This window comes from Gorilla gorilla, chromosome 10 (genome assembly GCF_029281585.2).
Source record: "Gorilla gorilla gorilla isolate KB3781 chromosome 10, NHGRI_mGorGor1-v2.1_pri, whole genome shotgun sequence".
In the NCBI taxonomy this organism is placed as follows: Eukaryota; Metazoa; Chordata; class Mammalia; order Primates; family Hominidae; genus Gorilla; species Gorilla gorilla.
The window spans coordinates 22,168,249-22,186,274 of NC_073234.2; the positions used below are offsets into that span (position 1 = coordinate 22,168,249).

General features: G+C 45.7%; 1 protein-coding gene and 1 non-coding gene across 3 annotated transcripts in view; both read left to right on the plus strand.

Annotated features, from left to right (window-relative positions):
• NCAPD2 (non-SMC condensin I complex subunit D2) overlaps window positions 1-18,026 on the plus strand; it is a 37,725-nt gene that overhangs the window by 13,198 nt on the left and 6,501 nt on the right. For both annotated transcript variants that reach the window (XM_004052556.5, XM_063693766.1), the window contains 15 exons: window positions 2,543-2,618; window positions 2,897-2,955; window positions 3,447-3,628; window positions 3,928-4,070; window positions 7,073-7,200; window positions 7,272-7,395; window positions 7,581-7,728; window positions 9,939-10,136; window positions 10,476-10,610; window positions 10,707-10,794; window positions 10,890-11,070; window positions 14,123-14,247; window positions 14,937-15,176; window positions 15,969-16,143; window positions 16,403-16,487. In XM_004052556.5, coding sequence (XP_004052604.3) covers window positions 2,543-2,618; window positions 2,897-2,955; window positions 3,447-3,628; window positions 3,928-4,070; window positions 7,073-7,200; window positions 7,272-7,395; window positions 7,581-7,728; window positions 9,939-10,136; window positions 10,476-10,610; window positions 10,707-10,794; window positions 10,890-11,070; window positions 14,123-14,247; window positions 14,937-15,176; window positions 15,969-16,143; window positions 16,403-16,487 — 2,087 coding nt within the window. The remainder of the gene's footprint in view (window positions 1-2,542; window positions 2,619-2,896; window positions 2,956-3,446; window positions 3,629-3,927; window positions 4,071-7,072; window positions 7,201-7,271; window positions 7,396-7,580; window positions 7,729-9,938; window positions 10,137-10,475; window positions 10,611-10,706; window positions 10,795-10,889; window positions 11,071-14,122; window positions 14,248-14,936; window positions 15,177-15,968; window positions 16,144-16,402; window positions 16,488-18,026) is intronic.
• Window positions 3,040-3,369, plus strand: LOC115933387 (small nucleolar RNA U85). The gene has a single exon (XR_004069236.1). It is a non-coding gene; the product is annotated as a small nucleolar RNA U85 (small nucleolar RNA).

Sequence of the window (18,026 nt, forward strand, 5' to 3'; positions counted from 1 at the left end):
TTCTACTGCCTTCACCTCCCAAAGTGCTGGGATTACAGGCTCGAGCCCAGCCCATTTCATGATACACGAGACAGTCAGGGAACAAAAGTGAAGGGAGGCTGGGTGCAGTGGCCCATGCCTTTAATCCGAGTACTTTGGGAGTGTTGGGGAATAGCACTCAAAATCCTAAGGAAAATGAACATTCAAACAAAGGATTCTTAGGAAAGCAATTTTACTTCTCTGCAGAGGGGTGCCTCTCCTTGGCCAGTCGCCGTGAAAGCACACCTGAACAAAGGGGCATGAGAGCCTTTATTCCTGACGCAAGTCCTGCCCCTGTACCCTTTTCCCATTTGCCAGGGTCGGGTTGCACAATTAGCCCAATTGGCTAAACATCTGAACTTTCTTTAGATAAGGTGGGCACATAAGGGAGAGAGGGGAAATGGTGAAGGGGCGTCTGCCACAATCTAGAGAGCTAGTCTTCTTTCCAAATAAGGGAAGGAGTAGTAATAGTAAGAAATAGTAAGAAAGTAATAGTAAGAAATAGTAATAAAGAAAATAAAGAAATAGTAATAAAGGAAAGCTAGTCTTCTTTCCAAATAAGGAAAGGAATGTGAGCTGGTACTGCTAAGCCTGGTACTGTGGCGTGTCCAGGCGTGTAACAAAGGCAGAAAGGAAAAAAAGAGAAAAAGGAAAAAAGGTTGTGGGGGAGTACTATGAATTAAAGAATAAAGGACTGATCAGGCTATTTGAAGAGAAACCTCACCATATCCCACAGGAGGCTGAGGCAGCAGATCGATTGAGCCCAGGAGTTCGAGACCAGCCTGGGCACCAAAGTGAGACCCCGTCACTACAAAAAATTAACAGAAAAAAAAATTAGCTGGGCCGGGCGCAGTGGCTCATGCCTGTAATCCCAGAACTTTGGGAGGCCGAGGCAGGTGGAGCATGAGGTCAGGAGATCAAGACCATCCTGGCTAACATGGTGCAACCCCGTCTCTACTAAAAATAAAAAAAATTAGCCAGGCGTGGTGGCACGCGCCTGTAGTCCCAGCTACGTGGGAGGCTGAGGCAGTAGGGAGTAGGCAGTAGGATCGCCTGAGCCCAGGAGGTCAAGGCTACAGTGAGCTATGTTTGCACCACTGCATTCTGGCCTGGGCAACAAAGCAAGACCCTATCTTGAAAAAAACAAAAAAATGGAAGCATGTTCAAAGGACACAGGCCAAGTTGAAGGAGATCGCAGAGACCAAGTATGGGACAATTTGAGCAGGAAAATAAATAGTAATAGTAATAGTAATGGATTAAAGCACAGAATAAGACAAATATCCCTAAGTCCATTCTGCTATAAATAAGTGAATAACTAAATAAAGGGAAAGGGACAGCTAATCGTTACAATAGCATTCCCATTAGTAAATGTAGAAGGAATAATAGAGATAGAAAATCACCATTTAGTAAACACCACAGCAGTAATTGTGGCAGGCAAGAATCATTCATGGATGCTTCAATTAGTGGGCAAAAATGTGATGTGAAACAGGATATTTACGTAGTCTGAAAGTATCTTCCCACAAAAATACTGGTTGCAAAGGGGAAAATAATAATGTTACAGTGGAGAAATGTGGCAGACACTACGAAGTGATCAAAGTTAACATCAGCAGTAATAAGACATTCACTTCACGCACCTCTTGATACGATGCCTGAGGACCAACCCTCCCTTCTGCTCTAATCTTATGAAAATACATAACTTCAATATAATCGCGAGAAAACAGGCCAACCCAAATTGAGGGATATTGTACAAAATAAGTGACAAGTACTCTTCAAAGAAGTGTCAAGATGATGAAAGATAAAGACTGGAGGAGAGGAAGGAGACCTGACAACTAAGTGCATTGTGGGATCCTGAAGCAGAAAAAGGACACAAATAGGATAAACTTTTTTTTTTTTTTAAACATCCTGAGTTTGTGTTCCCTCCTAACTACTGTAAGTTGGACAAGTCGTATAACTACTCTAAGGTGTAAAGTAGGCGTGGTACTGTCTGCTTTTGCTCAGGTGTGGTGAAGCTCAAACAAGGCTTTAATTGTAACACAAATATAAGATATCATCATCATTATTTTATTTTTATTTTTATTTTTGAGATGAGACGGAGTTTTGCTCTTGTTGCCCAGGCTGGAGTGCAATGGCACGATCTTGGCTCACTGCAACCTCCACCTCCTGGGTTCAAGCAGTTCTCCTGCCTCAGCCTCCCTAGTAGCTGGGATTACAGGTGCCTGCTACCACACCCAGCCAATTTTTTGTATTTTTAGTAGAGATGGGGTCTCATGATGTTGGCCAGGCTGGTCTCAACTTCTGACCGCAGGTAATCCACCCGCCTCGGCCTCCCAAAGTGCTGGGATTACAGGCGTGAGCCACGATGCCCGGCTCTCATCGTCATTATAGGTTACATTGAAGTGAACTGTTTGTCTCTTTTTTGTGATTCTACCAATAAAAGCAATAAACCTAGTTTTCCGCCATGGATAGAATTTACTGAAAAGGTTTCTCTTCCCTCCAAATTGATTTGTTTTTTCCATCTTCATAGCATTTCAGGCTGCCTTTCGAGCTCAGGGGCCCCTGGCTATGCTGCAGCACTTTGATACTATCTACAGCATTTTGCAGTAAGTGAAACACCCAACTGGTACTTTAAAAAGAACTGGTGACTGTCCTAACTGTGCATGTTAGTCCTGAAATTCCAAGTTATGGGTTCACTGATAAATGCCTCTGGATATTGATATCTCTACTGATGAGCATGTACCCAGCTTGCCACCGTATTTATTCAGTTGAACAATTTCACGTGTATTTTTAAACATTAGATTCCACGGGTTAGATCTGATCTGTTAGAAAGGGCTCTGCAGGCTCCTTCCTGTCTCACCCCCACACTTTCTTTCCCTCATAGTCACTTTCGAAGTATAGATCCTGGCCTCAAAGAAGATACTCTGGAATTCCTGATAAAAGGTGTTTATGGGTCAGGGGGTAGGGGATGGAAGGTGTTTGTTATCGTTTGTTTGTTTGTTTGTTTGTTTTTCCTGCATTTTATCAGCCACATGATGATATCAAGGCTGTTGTGATTCAGTTGGTTTGGCTAAGCCCAGGGACCTTTGGCCTGTTAAAGGTCTGTAATCTTGGTGGGCGATACAGAGTTATGTGTGTTCACTGTAAGGGCAGACCAACAAGAACTTTTTCCTACTTTTGAGCTACCTCTTTTTAATAGGGGTGATTCTTCCAGTTGCTGGAGAGAAATTGTGGTAACTGGAGTGAGAGAGTAGGAACAGGGCATGTTCAGGGTATCAGGGCCAAGGGTCCTAAAGGACTTAGCTTGTGTTACGGCCACTGAGAGATGAAACACAGATCTTTGGTAATCTGATGGCTGCAAGTGCTGGGTGTTTTGAAGTTGGGGTATATGAAAGAAGTGAGTGAAACTGACTCCAAGATTCTGCCCCTCACAGTGGTATCCCGCCACTCCCAGGAGCTTCCAGCTATCCTGGATGATACAACTTTGAGTGGATCAGATAGAAACGCCCATCTAAATGCCCTCAAAATGAACTGTTATGCTCTGATACGTCTCCTGGAATCCTTTGAGACCATGGCCAGCCAGACAAACCTTGTGGACCTGGACCTTGGTGGGAAGGTAATTTGGAGTTTTGGGCTGACGTTATATGGGGTCTGGGGAGATAGGGGAATAGATGGAAAAGAAGGGAATCCAGTGATCCACAAATCCTTTCTGTCCTCATTGAGAGTTTAGGAGAAAGAACTCAAAAGTGTCACACGTTTTCTTCCTGGACAAGTAGCGCTGTGGAACTTGTAATATTTCTTCCATATTACCTTCTATGTTGTCTTGGTACTAGATTGTTTGGGCACTCAGACTGACAGATCTTGACCCACTTTTTTCCCTTATTTTTTCCTCAACGTATACATGATCCTTTTTAGGGTAAGAAAGCTCGGACCAAGGCAGCCCATGGCTTTGACTGGGAAGAAGAGAGGCAACCAATTCTTCAGCTTTTAACACAGCTACTTCAGTTGGACATCCGTCACCTGTGGAACCACTCAATAATTGAAGAAGAATTTGTCAGGTGGGTAGGGAGGATGGCTACAGATAATACTGAGCTGTGAGAGTGAGGCTCTGTTGATAGATATGCCTTTTTTTTTGGAGGGGGGGGGTGGGGACAGAGCTTCACTCTTGTCGCCCAGGCTGGAGCGCAGTGGTTCAATCTCGGCTCACTGCAGCCTCCACCTCCTGGGTTCAAGCGATTTTCCTGCCTCAGCCTCCCGAGTAGCTGGGATTACAGGTGCCCGCCACCACAAGCTGATTTTTGTATTTTTAATAGAGACGGGTTTTGCCATGTTGGCCAGGCTGGTCTTGAACTCCTAACCTCAGGTGATCTCCCCGCCCTGGCCTCCCAAAGTGCTGGGATTACAGGTGTGAGCCACCATGCCCAGCCAGAAGTCTATTTTTAAAATAAGTAAAATAAGTTTGATGGAAGAAGGTTGTGATCTTAAATCAGCTACTCTAGGCCTGGTGCAGTGGCTCACACCTATAATCCCAGCACTCTGGGAGGCCGAGGCGAGTGCATCACCTGAGGTCAGGAGTTCAAGACCGGCCTGGCCAACATGGTGAAACCTTGTCTCTACTAAAAAAATATGAAAATTAGCTGTGCGTGGTGGTGTGTGCCTGTAATGCCAGCTACTTGGGAGGCTGAGGCAGGAGAATCACTTGAACCTGGGAGAGGGAGGTTGCAATGAGCTGAGATCGCACCATTGCACTCCATCCTGGGCGACAAGAGCAAAATCCCGTCTCAAAAAAAATAGATAGGGCCGGGCGCGGTGGCTCATGCCTGTAGTCCCAGCACTTTGGGAGGCCGAGGCAGGTGGATCACGAGGTCAGGAGATCGAGACCACGGTGAAACCCCGTCTCTACTAAAAATACAAAAAAAAACTAGCCGGGCATGGTGGCGGGCGTCTCTAGTCCCAGCTACTCAGGAGGCTGAGGCAGGAGAATGGCGTGAACCCGGGAGGCGGAGCTTGCAGTGACCTGAGATCGCGCCACTGCACTCCAGCCTGGGCAACACAGCAAGACTCCATCTCAAAAAAAAAAAAAAAAGATAGATAGATAGATAGACAGACAGACAGACAGACAGACAAGCTACTCTAGTAAGACTTCTTTGAGATGGTGACATTTGAGCAAAGACCCAGAGGAGGTGACTGAGAGCTATGAGAATATGTGGAGGAATAGCAAGGGCAGGGAAAAGGAATAGCATATGCAACGACCTTGAGGAGGGAGCGTGTCCAGCATGTACGAGCAATAGCAAGGAGGCCAGAGAGCTGACAGCTGAGAGCAAGTACGAGGGCTAGGCCGTGAGGCCATGGGAGCAGTGGGGAGCCAGACCGCAGGTTCCTGTGGGCCATCATGGTGACTTTGGCATTTCCTCAGAATGAAGTGGAGCCACTGGGGAGCCACAAGCAGGGAGGTGAGGTCATCTGACTTGTACTTCAACAGGGCCATCCTAGCTGTTGTATTGAAATAGACTGTGGAGGGAAAGGGGAAGCAAGAGACCAGTTAAGAGGCTGTTCCAATAACTCAAGCAAGAGATGATGGTCTCTTAGACCAAGGCGTGGCAGTGGAGATGGGGAGAAGTAGTTGGATTCTATTCTTTTTCCTTAAGGTAGAGCTTACAGGATTTGCTAACAGACTGGGTGTGAGGTGTGAGGGAGAGTTCAGTCAAGGATGACTCTCCCGGGTTTTGGTCTGAGCATTTGGAAGACTGGAGTTAATGGTAACTGAGATAGGGAGAAGGCTGTGAATAGGTGTTTTGGGAGGAAGATCAGATGTTCTGTTTTGGATGTACAAAGTTTGAGGTGTTTATTAGCCACGTAAAGTCAGATTCGGCCATTGAATATATAGATCTGGAGTTCAGGAGAGAGGTCTGGGCTAGAGATAACACATTTGGGAATATAATAGTATTCAGAGCCGTGAGACTGAATGAAATCACCAAATCAGTAAGTGTAGCTAAAAGAGAGCAGGAATCCAAGGACTGGTACCCTAGGGCACTCCAGCATTACGAGTGAGGACGCCGGGTGCATGGCTCACGCCTATAATCCTAGCACTTTGGGAGGCTGAGGCAGGAGGATCACTTGAGCCCAGGAGTTTGAGATCAGCCTGGGCAACATAGTGAAACTATGTCTCTACAAAAAATAGAAAAATTAGCTGGGCATGGTGGAGGCTGAGGTGGGAGCATCACCTGAGCTATGAGGAGGTCAAGGATGCAGTGAGCCATGATTGCACCACTGCACTCCAGCCTGGGCAACAGAGGCAGACCCTGTCTCAAAAAAAAAGAGTCTGAGGAGGAACTAGCCAAAGAAACTGAGAAAGGAGTCTTGTTCTTATGTCCTGGAAGCGAGATAAAGCATATATTTCAAGGAGAAAGTGAGTGATTAACTGTATCACATGCAGCTGTGAAAGATCACTTGCGATGCAGATTGAATCAGTCGTTATATTTAGGAATGAGAAGTCATTGGTGACTCTGTCTTTTTTTTTTTTTTTTTTGTGATGGAGTCTCGCAATGTCGCCTGGCCTGGAGTGCAGTGGCATGATATCAGCTCACTGCAACCTCCACCTCCCAGGTTCAAGGGATTCTCCTGCCTCAGCCTCCCAAGTAGCTGGGATTACAGGCACCCACCACCATGCCCAGCTAATTTTTTGTATTTTTAGTAGAGACAGGGTTTCACTATGTTGGCCAAGCTGGTCTTGAATGCCTGACCTCGTGATCCACCTGCCTCGGCCTCCCAAAGTGCTGGGATTACAGGCATGAGCCACCACACCTGGCCAACTCTGTCATATTTTTATCATATATTCAGGTTCTTTGTCAGCATCACAACTGGTTGAAAGTTGGTAATCTTGAAGGAAGGAGTACCTAACTGGGGTCAGCAAAGCAAAGCAACTTGTTATAGAAAGTAATGGCTAGAATAAAGAAAACCCTGACTTTGGGAGCAGTAGGGATAGAATGAATGAGGCAGGGCTGTGATACAATTGGATCCAGACAGCTGCTTTCATCATCTCAAACTCTTCCTTTCTCAGTTTGGTTACTGGCTGTTGCTACCGCCTTCTGGAGAATCCCACCATTAATCACCAGAAGAACCGCCCCACTCGGGAAGCAATAACACACCTGCTTGGTGTAGCCTTGACCCGTTATAACCATATGCTCAGTAAGTTACCAGTCGCTTTGCCCCGCCTTTTTTGTATTGCCCATAATTTCTCATGTTTAGTGCTTCCACAGGTGCTACAGTGAAGATCATCCAGATGCTGCAGCACTTTGAACACCTGGCACCTGTACTGGTTGCAGCCGTGAGTCTATGGGCAACTGACTACGGAATGAAGAGCATAGTGGGAGAGATTGTAAGGTGACTCTTCCTTCTCGAAGTTTCTCATGCTTATTTTCCTTGGGGAGGGAATAAAGAAAGATTGGAAATACATTATCTGTGCAACAGTAGATTCCTTCAGATATTAGATACCTGTCTTACCTTCCCTTACTGGGAACTGAATAATTGATCTATGTTGCTATGGCTGTGTTTTCTTCCCTGTGTAGAGAGATTGGACAAAAGTGTCCCCAAGAGCTGAGTCGAGACCCTTCAGGGACAAAGGGCTTTGCAGCATTCCTGACAGAACTAGCAGAACGTGTCCCAGCTATCCTGATGTCCAGCATGTGCATTTTGCTAGATCACCTGGATGGAGAAGTAGGTGGTCCACTAGGGGTCACTGAGCTTTTTCTGGGGATTTTAAGTCCAGTGTTGAAAGGCTGTTTCTTAACAGAACAAGAAAGTGGCTTTCACAAGTTGTCTAGATTTATCACTGTGACATTTCCTTTCTCTAGAGAAGCAGGTCAAGTTTGTTGAATAAGGAGCTCTTTATTAATCTGTTAATCTTTCAGTTCACATTGCTTTTATCCAGTTCTGGTAAGGGAGATGACATTTCTGCAGCTTAAGTCTAGTAAGAGCAACTCAGCTTTGATTTTTTTTTTTTTTCTTGGAGGTAGGATCTGGCTCTGTCACCCATGCTGGAGCACGATCATAGCTCATTGCAGCCTCGATCTCCTGGGCTCAAGCAATCCTCCCACCTCAGCCTCCCAAGTAGCTGGGACTTCAGGCACATACTACCATGCCTGGCTAATTTTTTTAGTTTTTGTAGAGGTGGGGTGTTGCCGTATTGCCCAGGCTAGTCTCAAACTCTTGGTCTCAAGCAACCCTCCTGCCTCAGCCTCCCGAAGTGCTGGGATTGCAGGCGCTACCATGCTTAGCCTTCAGCTTTGATTCTGAGTCCCATCTATTCCTCAGGATAAAGCGTCTTCCCACCAGCTGGCTTGCCTTGCTTCCTCAAACGATGAACTTTCTCAAATCAACCCATGTCATCTCTCTCAATTCTCTTTTATCCCTGAATGCTAACCTGGCTGATTCCCGTACTGATGTTAGGCACTCCTAGGTGAATGTCAAGGGCAAAGACAGTCCACTTGTTCATCTAATTTACTTTAACTTTTTGTGCAAGACCCTATTCTTTGGTTCTTAGCCTGGCAAAACCTTAACCCTGCTCTCCACTAGATTACGTATTGGGCTTGCTGGCACTCTAAGGCTGATTTCCATGTTTCTGTCTCATTTTCTGTCAGTAAAGCATCGGAAGGAGAGTGGGAGGGAAAGGAGGGGATATTTATTAGTAAGGATCAAAGACTTTGAGGCCAGGTGTGGTGGCTCACGCCTGTAATCCCAGCACTTTGGGAGGCTGAGGTGGGCGGATCACTTGAGGTCAGGAGTTTAAGACTAGCCTGGCCAACATGGTGAAATTCCATCTCTACTAAAAATACAAAAAAAATTAGCTGGGTGTGGTGGCGCACGCCTGTAATCCTAGCTACTCGGGAGGCTGAAGTGGGAGGGTTGCTTGAGCCTGGGAAATGGAGGTTACAGTGAGCCGAGATCGCACCACTGCACTCCAACCTGGGTGACAAAACGACACTCTGTCTCAAAAAAAAAACCAAAAAAAAACACACAGACGGGCGCGGTGGCTCACGCCTATAATCTCAGCACTTTGGGAGGCTGAGGAGGGTGGATCACGAGGTCAGGAGTTCGAGACCAGCCTGGCCAATATGGTGAAACCCTGTCTCTACTAAAAATACAAAAATTAGCTGGGTGTGGTGGCGGGCACCTGTAATCCCAGCTGCTTGGGAGGCTGAGGCAGGAGAATCACTTGAACCTGGGAGGCATAGGTTGCAGTGAGCTGAGATTGCTCCACTGCACTCCAGCCTGGGCAACAGAGCAAGACAACGTCTCAAAAAAAAAAAAAAAAAAAAACAGCCAGGCGCTGTGGCTCACGCATGTAATCCCAGCACTTTGGGAGGTTGAGGCAGGCAGAACATGAGGTCAGGAGATTGAGACCACCCTGGCCAACTTGGTGAAACCCCGTCTCTACTAAAAATACAAAAATTAGCTGGGTGTGGTGGCTCATGCCTGTAATCCCAGCTACTTGGGAGGCTGAGGCAGGAGAATTACTTGAACCAGGGAGGCAGAGGTTGCAGTGAGTCGAGATGGCGCCACTGCACTCCAGCTTGGTGACAGAGTGAGACTCCATCTCAAAAACAAACAAACAAAAAACCACAATAACAAAAGCTTTGAGACCTCAGCTGAAGGGTAGTTAATAAATGCTTTTCAAATGTGTGTTGGTGAGTGGATGTGATTTTTTTATTCAGCTACTACCATGCTTTCCTGTGTGAGCCCTATGAGGAAAAATTGGTTTTGGCTCTTGTTCTAGCATTGTCTGAGCAACAAGTCCTCTTTGGATTCAGCTTTCTCCTGTGACCTTGGGAGTGAATACCTAGGCAGTTAATGGAAAAAGTTATGGCCAAGCACAAGCAAGCTTCGCCTTGACTAAAGGTTCGACCCTCTATGCTTCTCTCTCTCAGAATTACATGATGCGCAATGCTGTGCTGGCAGCCATGGCGGAGATGGTGCTGCAGGTTCTCAGTGGCGATCAACTGGAAGCAGCAGCCCGAGACACCAGAGACCAGTTCTTGGATACTTTACAAGCCCATGGCCATGATGTCAACTCCTTTGTGCGGAGCCGTGTTTTGCAGCTCTTCACCCGAATTGTCCAGCAGAAGGTAACCAACTTCTATGTGGCAAAAACATATGGTACCTCTCCATATACCAGTGTAAAGAGGAGTCCAGTGTTGAAGATAAATATCTGCCCCAAAGAGGTCTAGAATTCACATTTTTATTATCAGTAGTAAAAGTCTTCCTCTACCAAGGACAAGGATATCTGGCTCTCTTTAAGGACTCTAATGTGTCTTACCACTACAAGGAGTACTGCTAATCTATATTCTGTAGAAAGGGTTTTTAGAGTGAGTGGGCAGCTCAGTTTAGAGTATACTTAAAGATCATCTTGAACAAAATGGATGATGTGGGACTTGAGCAGATTCTTCTCTTCCTACCCTACACAGGCTCTCCCCCTGACACGTTTCCAGGCAGTGGTGGCTTTAGCTGTGGGACGTCTGGCAGACAAGTCAGTGCTAGTATGTAAAAATGCCATCCAGCTGCTGGCCAGTTTTCTAGCCAATAATCCTTTTTCCTGCAAGGTAAGTAGACTTGGTCCACCAAAAGAGAAGGAATTAAATGGAAACAGGGATGAAATTATGTCATTTACTGACCCTGCTATTCATTTTACCTGATAGCTTAGTGATACTGACCTTGCCGGACCACTGCAGAAGGAGACCCAGAAATTACAAGAGATGAGGGCCCAGAGGCGAACTGCAGCAGCTTGTAAGTAGTTACTGCCTTGGAGTCCTAATGCCAGACAGGCTTCTCCTTGCAGTCAGAAACTCTAGTGAAAGAGACTAAGTGACACTCTCATTTAGCTGCAGTGCTGGACCCAGAGGAGGAGTGGGAAGCCATGCTGCCAGAGTTGAAGTCTACCCTGCAGCAGCTTCTACAGCTTCCCCAGGGAGAGGAGGAGATTCCTGAGCAAATTGCCAATACAGAGACAACTGAAGATGTGAAAGGACACATCTATCAACTGCTTGCCAAAGCTAGTTACAAGTAGGCAAAAGAATGGGATATTCTTCATGATCTGTTTATGTTTAGAGTTAACCTTTGAGAAACTTACATAATGTGTCTTTTAAATGAACTGCACACAGATATGCTGCCACCAGGTGACGGTAGATGTTTTCATGTAGTAATGGTCTGACCATAGGCCTAGTCCACAATTAAGCATGTGTTTCTACTTTATAAATGTTTTAAAAAACTACTGAAACAATTAAATGTGAACAATATTATAATCAAACATGAGTCCTCCTTCAATTGAAGAAGAGCATCTATAAATAAGTTCTAGTTGTATGATCTTGAATAAGTTGCTTAACTTTCTGTGCCTCGGTTTCATTATCTATAAAATAAGAAGTTGATTAGATCTTATGATCCCTAAGGACTTTCTAATTCTAAATTTCGTGAGCTAATAATATCAAACATGCTTAATACTACCTTAATCTTCAAACCTAGTATGAATCCTGATCTTAGAGAAAAGATTTCTCCTAGTGTTTTTGTGACTCTAGAACTTAACAACAAAAGCCCTTACAGCCGTCAACAAGTTTTTTTTTTTTTTTTTTTTTGAGATGGAGTCTCACTCACTCTGTTGCCCAGGCTGCAGTACAGTGACACGATCTTGGCTCACTGCAACCTCTGCCTCCCAGGTTCAAGCAATTCTCGTGCCTCAGCCTCCCAAGTAGCTGGGACCACAGGCGCGCACCACCACACCAGGCTAATTTTTTTATTTTTAGTAGAGACAGGGTTTCACCATGTTGGCCAGGCTGGTCTTGAACTCCTGACCTCAGGTGATCCACCCATCTCAGCCTCCCAAAGTGCCATGATTACAGGCGTGAGCCACCGCACTCAGCTGCCAACAAGTATTCTTAAACCTCAGCCACAAGTTATTTGTTATTTATTTACTTCTTACCTAATTGGGCTGAATTTTTTTTTTTGGAGACGGAGTCTTGCTCTGTTGCCCAGGCTGGAGTGTAGTGGTGTGATCTTGGCTCACTGCAACCTCCACCTCCTGGGTTCACGCCATTCTCCTGCCTCAGCCTCCCGAGTAGCTGGGACTACAGGCGCCCGCCACCAAGCCCAGCTAATTTTTTTTTTATATTTTTAGTAGAGACGGGGTTTCACTGTGTTAGCCAGGATGGTCTCGATCTCCTGACCTCGTGATCCGCCTGCCTCGGCCTCCCAAAGTGCTGGGATTACAGGCTTGAGCCACCACGCCCGGCTTGGGCTGTTTTTAAAAGGCTAGAGAGAGGCTTGTTTGCCCTATGACTCCCTTATGTTACTTTAGTGTCTCTCTTTTTATTTTGCTAAAGCAAAAATAGAGACTATAGTTTTATAAGTGCATGTTCCATCAAGCATTCTAGTATTTTCTCCTGTCAATTAGAAAAGGATTGTTTGTTTTTGAGACAGAATCTCACTGTTGCCCAGGCTGGAGTACAGTAGCGCAATCACAGCTCACTGCAGCCTCTCACTGTAGCCTCAACCTGCTGGGCTCAAGCGATCTCCCACATTAGCCTCCTGAGTAGCCTGGTTAATTTATTTATAATTTGTAGCTGGGATTACAGGTACACACCACCAGGCCTGGCTTTTGCCAGCCTGGGCAACGTGGCAAGAAGATAACATGTAGACAAGCAGTCAAACATATATTCTTTTTTTCCCCCTTTTATATGACTGATAGAATTCTCTGCCCACTGATCTACCATCTTGTTTTTTTCACTTAACTATGTGTCTCAGTGGTTTTTAAAAATATTTATGGCTGGGCACAATGGCTCATGCCCGTAATCCCAGCTACTTGGGAGGCTGAGGCAGGAGAATTGCTTGAACCCAGGAAGCAGAGGTTGCAGTGAGCTGAGATCGCTCCGCTACACTCTACCCTGGGTGACAGAGGAAGAGTCCATCTCAAAAAAAAAAAAAATTTTATAGATGGCCAGGTGCAGTGGCTCACACCTGTAATCCCAGCACCTTGGGAGCCCAAGGCTGGTGGATCTCTTGAGGCCAGGAGTTTGAGGCCAGCCTGGCCAACATGGCGAAATGGCAAAACCCATCTCTGCTAAAATTACAAAAATTGGCCAGGTGTGGTGGCACGTACCTGTAATCCTAGCTATTTGGGGAGCTGAGGCATGAGAATCACTCGAACCTAGGAAGCAGAGGTTATAGTGAGCCAAGATCATGCCACTACACTTTAGCCTGGGTGACAGAACAAGACTCTGTCTCTAAAAAAAAAAAAAAAAAAATATATATATATATATATATATACACACATATATTTATACATAACTAGTTTCCCACTCTCCTCTTTTTTTTGAGAGAGAGAGTGTCTCACTCTTTTGCCCATGCTGGAGTACAGTGGTATGATCACAACTCACTGCAGCTTTGATCTCCCAGGCTCAAGTGATCCTCCCACCTCAGCTCCCTCGAGTAGCTGAGACCACAGGCACACACCATCACACCCACAGGCACACACCATCACACCCACAGGCATACACCATCACACCCACAGGCACACACCATCACACCCACAGGCATACACCATCACACCCACAGGCACACAACATCACACCCGGCTAACTTTTTTTACTTTTTGTATAGTTGGGTCTCCCTGTGTTGCCCAGACTGATCTCAAATTCCTGGGCTCACGTGTCCCCATTATTTTTTATGACTACATAGAATCTTATTGTCTGGATGTGCCTGAATTAACTAATTATTGAAAGTTTATTGTTTCTAAACTTAGGAAAGTTTTTAAACAGGTGTTTGGAGTAGGTTTATGATTTTAAAACTTTAAAAAGCCTTATTGGAGTTTTTTTGAAGACTGTAGTAATGCCTTGTAGGTTCAGAAATAGGAAAAGTGTTTGCAGATGAGCAGTCGGGGGAAAAAATAGGCAAAGTGTTTTGAGCCCTACCCCTTAGTAGGTGCTGTAACAACTTTTTAAGCGTGTTAAGTGCTCCTTTTCTCTGGGCAGTAGATCCAGGGACTTGATAGAATCATGAGGTAAGCTCCCTTACAAACGGCTGCAGTGACATTCTTCTGGGTACTGACAGGCTGGTGTTCTTTCAGACAGGCCATCATTCTCACTCGAGAAGCCACAGGCCACTTCCAGGAGTCCGAACCCTTCAGTCATATAGACCCAGAGGAGTCAGAGGAGACCAGGCTCTTGAATATCTTAGGACTTATCTTCAAAGGTAATCATTTTCCTTCTTCAGTCAATAAACAACACATGTCAACTGGTATTTACTGAGCATTAACTTTATGCCATCATTGGCCTGGTTAACAGAACCTGGTGCTGAAGAGCCCAGAGATGAATTGGCATTACTTTTGCTCTGGAATGGAAGCAGCCCACGGGCCTAAGATTGATAGTCACAGGGTGACTGTCCAGACCATAGCGGTCTTTAGGTATGGTTTTTGAGAAATTTAGATATTTTAGAGTAAGTTTTAATTTCATATCTTCACATTGTGAAAAGAGATATCCAGGGCCAGATGTCGTGGCTTATGCCTGTAATCCTAACACTTTGGGAGGCCAAGGCAGGAGGATTGCTTGAGCCCAGGAGTTCAAAATCAGCCTGAGCAACATGACGAAACCCCCATCTCTACAAGGGATACCAAAAAAAAAATTAGCCAGGTGCGGTGGCACGCACCTGTAGTCCCAACTGCTCAGGAGGCTGAAGTGAGAGAATCACCTGAGCCCAGGGAAGTTGAGGCTGCAGTGAGCGGTGATCATTGCCACTGCACAGCCTAGGCAACAGAGTGAGACCCCATCTCAAAAGAAAAGAAGGAGGAAAATAAATAAGTAAATATCCAGGAATGTTGACAGCTGTTGGATTCCCCTGTATCCCCTTGAACGAAACCATCCTGTACTTCTCTAACTCCTTAGGCCCAGCAGCTTCCACACAAGAAAAGAATCCCCGGGAGTCTACAGGAAACATGGTCACAGGACAGACTGTCTGTAAAAATAAACCCAATATGTTGGATCCTGAGGAATCCAGGGTAAATGATGAACTGGTGAAGCAGGAGATGCTGGTACAGTATCTGCAGGATGCCTACAGCTTCTCCCGGAAGATTACAGAGGCCATTGGCATCATCAGCAAGATGATGTATGAAAACACAACTACAGGTATGCCAGAGTCCCTTTCTGTAAGGACAGCCTTGGGGTTCTTTTGGATTTTTTAATGTTTAAAATTTTTATTAATAATAGAGATGGGGCTTTCCTTTGTTGCCCAGGCTGGTCTCCAACTCCTGGGCTCAGGCAATTCTTCTGCGTCAGCCTCCCAAAGTGCTGGTATTACAGGTGTGAGCCACTGCACCCGGCCATGGATCTTGGAGTTCTTTTCCATATTTTATTGATATATCTATCTGCTCCTTTAAAAGGCAGGGGTTCTCGGCTGGGCGCGATGGCTCATGCTTGTAATCCCTACACATTGGGAGGCCAAAGCAGGAGGAAAGGTTGAGGCCAGGAGTTCGAGAGCAGCCTGGGCAACATAGCAAGACCCCATCTCTACAAAGAAACAAAAACTAGCTGGGCGTGATGGCACACACCTGTAGTTCCAGCTACTTGGAAGGCTGGGCAGGAGGATTGCTTGAGCCCGGGAGTTTGAGGCTACAGTGAGCTGTGGTCATGCCACTGCACTCTAGCCGGAGCAACAGAGTAAGAACCTGTGTCTTAAGAAAAGAAAAAAAGAAGGCAGGGGTTCTTTTTTTCTGTTTGCTTCCTCTAGCCACTTACAGCTTATACATTTTTTTAATGCATATAGTATTTCATGATAAGGCATCATAGGAGGAGTCGACATTCTCGGGGAAAATGCGGAAGGCCTCCATTTGCATCTTGCTACATTCAGAAAGGTTCTGTCGTTAGGTATTGGGGGAGTTTTGCGAAGTAGATAGGTAACATTTGTACATGTTCTCTCAGTGGTGCAGGAGGTGATTGAATTCTTTGTGATGGTCTTCCAATTTGGGGTACCCCAGGCCCTGTTTGGGGTGCGCCGTATGCTGCCTCTCATCTGGTCTAAGGAGCCTGGTGTCCGGGAAGCCGTGCTTAATGCCTACCGCCAACTCTACCTCAACCCCAAAGGGGACTCTGCCAGGTATATGGGGTGCTTTTGCCTTTGCTGACTTTTCCAAGGTCAGCTTCTCACAGGACTTCCCTTGTCTCCTAAAGGAAGAGGTGCATTTCTCCAGAGGAGTTCCAGATCCATAGACAGTCCATCATAGTGGGGCTTAGGGTGGGGCTCGGTTTCCAGGGAGAGCAGTTTTGTAGCACTGTGGTGGGATAGCCCTAATCACTGTTTGCCAAGTTCAGCTTCCCAATCTTATAATGACCGCTGATCTCTGCTGTTCCCACAGAGCCAAGGCCCAGGCTTTGATTCAGAATCTCTCTCTGCTGCTAGTGGATGCCTCGGTTGGGACCATTCAGTGTCTTGAGGAAATTGTAAGGCTTCCTGCTTTCTCTTTCTTTATTCATTCAACAAGTATTGTGGTTTTTTTTTTTTTTTTTTTTTTTTGAGACGGAGTCACGCCCCATTGCCCAAGCTGGAGTGCAGTGGCACAATCTTGGTTCACTGCAACCTCCGCCTCCCAGGTTCAAGCAGTTCTCCTGCCTCAGCCTCCTGAGTAACTGGAATTACATGCATGTGCCACCATGCCCGGCTAGTTTTTTGTATCTTTAGTAGAGACGGGGTTTCACCATGTTGCCCGAGCTGGTCTCGAACCCTTGACCTCGTGATCCACCCGCCTCAACCTCCCAGAGTGCTGGGATTACAGGCGTGAGCCAAAGCGCCTGGCAACAAGTATTATTGAGTTATTACTATGTATTTAGCAATTTACTTAGCTCCAGAAAGAAGTATAAGACTATTTGCTTTCATGTTCCCAACTTTAAAGGAGCCAACAGTCTAGTTGGTAGTGAAAAACCACAGAACATTTTTAGAACAATGCAGCAGGTAGATAATAAAGTGCCAGAATGAGTTGTATGGGTAATGGTTGTCATAGCAATAATAACAACCTCACTTATATGGCATTGAATATATGACAGGCACTCACACGTTACTCACAGTAACTTGTTTAATCCTCACGACAGCCCTGTGAGGTAGCATTATCTGCATTTTACAATGAGAAATCTGAGGCACAGAGAAGTTACTGAACTTGGCTGGTTACAGCTAGTGGCAAAGTTTGAGATTCAAACTCAGGCAATAAGAGCTCTAGAAAACATACTCTTAACTTCTGTGTTCTACTGAGGGATACAGAGTAGGAAACAGCGGTTTGGGGTAGAATGGTCAAGGAAGCTTCCTGAAGGTGGTAGGACTTAAGCTGGGTCTCGAAAGATGAGTAGGATTTAGAGAATCAGAGCAAGGAGGGAGGGCATTTCAAACAGAACCCAAGAAAGAGCACAGTTCACATTGTAGAACAAAGAAGATTGTGTTCTGGTTCAAATTATCTGGAAAAGACCAGGCGTGATGGCTCACGTCTGTAATCCCAGCACTTTGGGAGGCCAAGGCAGCAGATTACCTGAGGTCTGAGGTCAGGAGTTCGAGACCAGCCTGGCCAACATGGCGAAACCCCGTCTTTACTAAAAATACAAAAAAATTAGCCAGGTGTGGTGCTGGGCACCTGTAGTCCCAGCTACTCGGGAGGCTGAGGCAGGAGAATGGCGTGAACCCGGGAGGCAGAGCTTGCAGTGAGCCGAAATTAGGTGACCGAAATTTTAAGCACATATTACTGATAAAGTGTTGATACCACTGGCAAAATGAAAAGGCAAGGAAGGATGATGGCTTCCATGTTAGACATGTTGAGTTTGTGGTAACGGCAAGAAAACCTGTTAGAAATCTCCAGACTTAGAACTATGGACCCACGTGGAACTCAAAAGGTCAGTTTCGATATGTCACTTGAATAAAATAGTTTTGAAGGCATGAGAGTAGAAAAGTAGAGAATGGAAAGCCTCTCAAGACCCTGCTGTACATTTTGAACCTCCTCT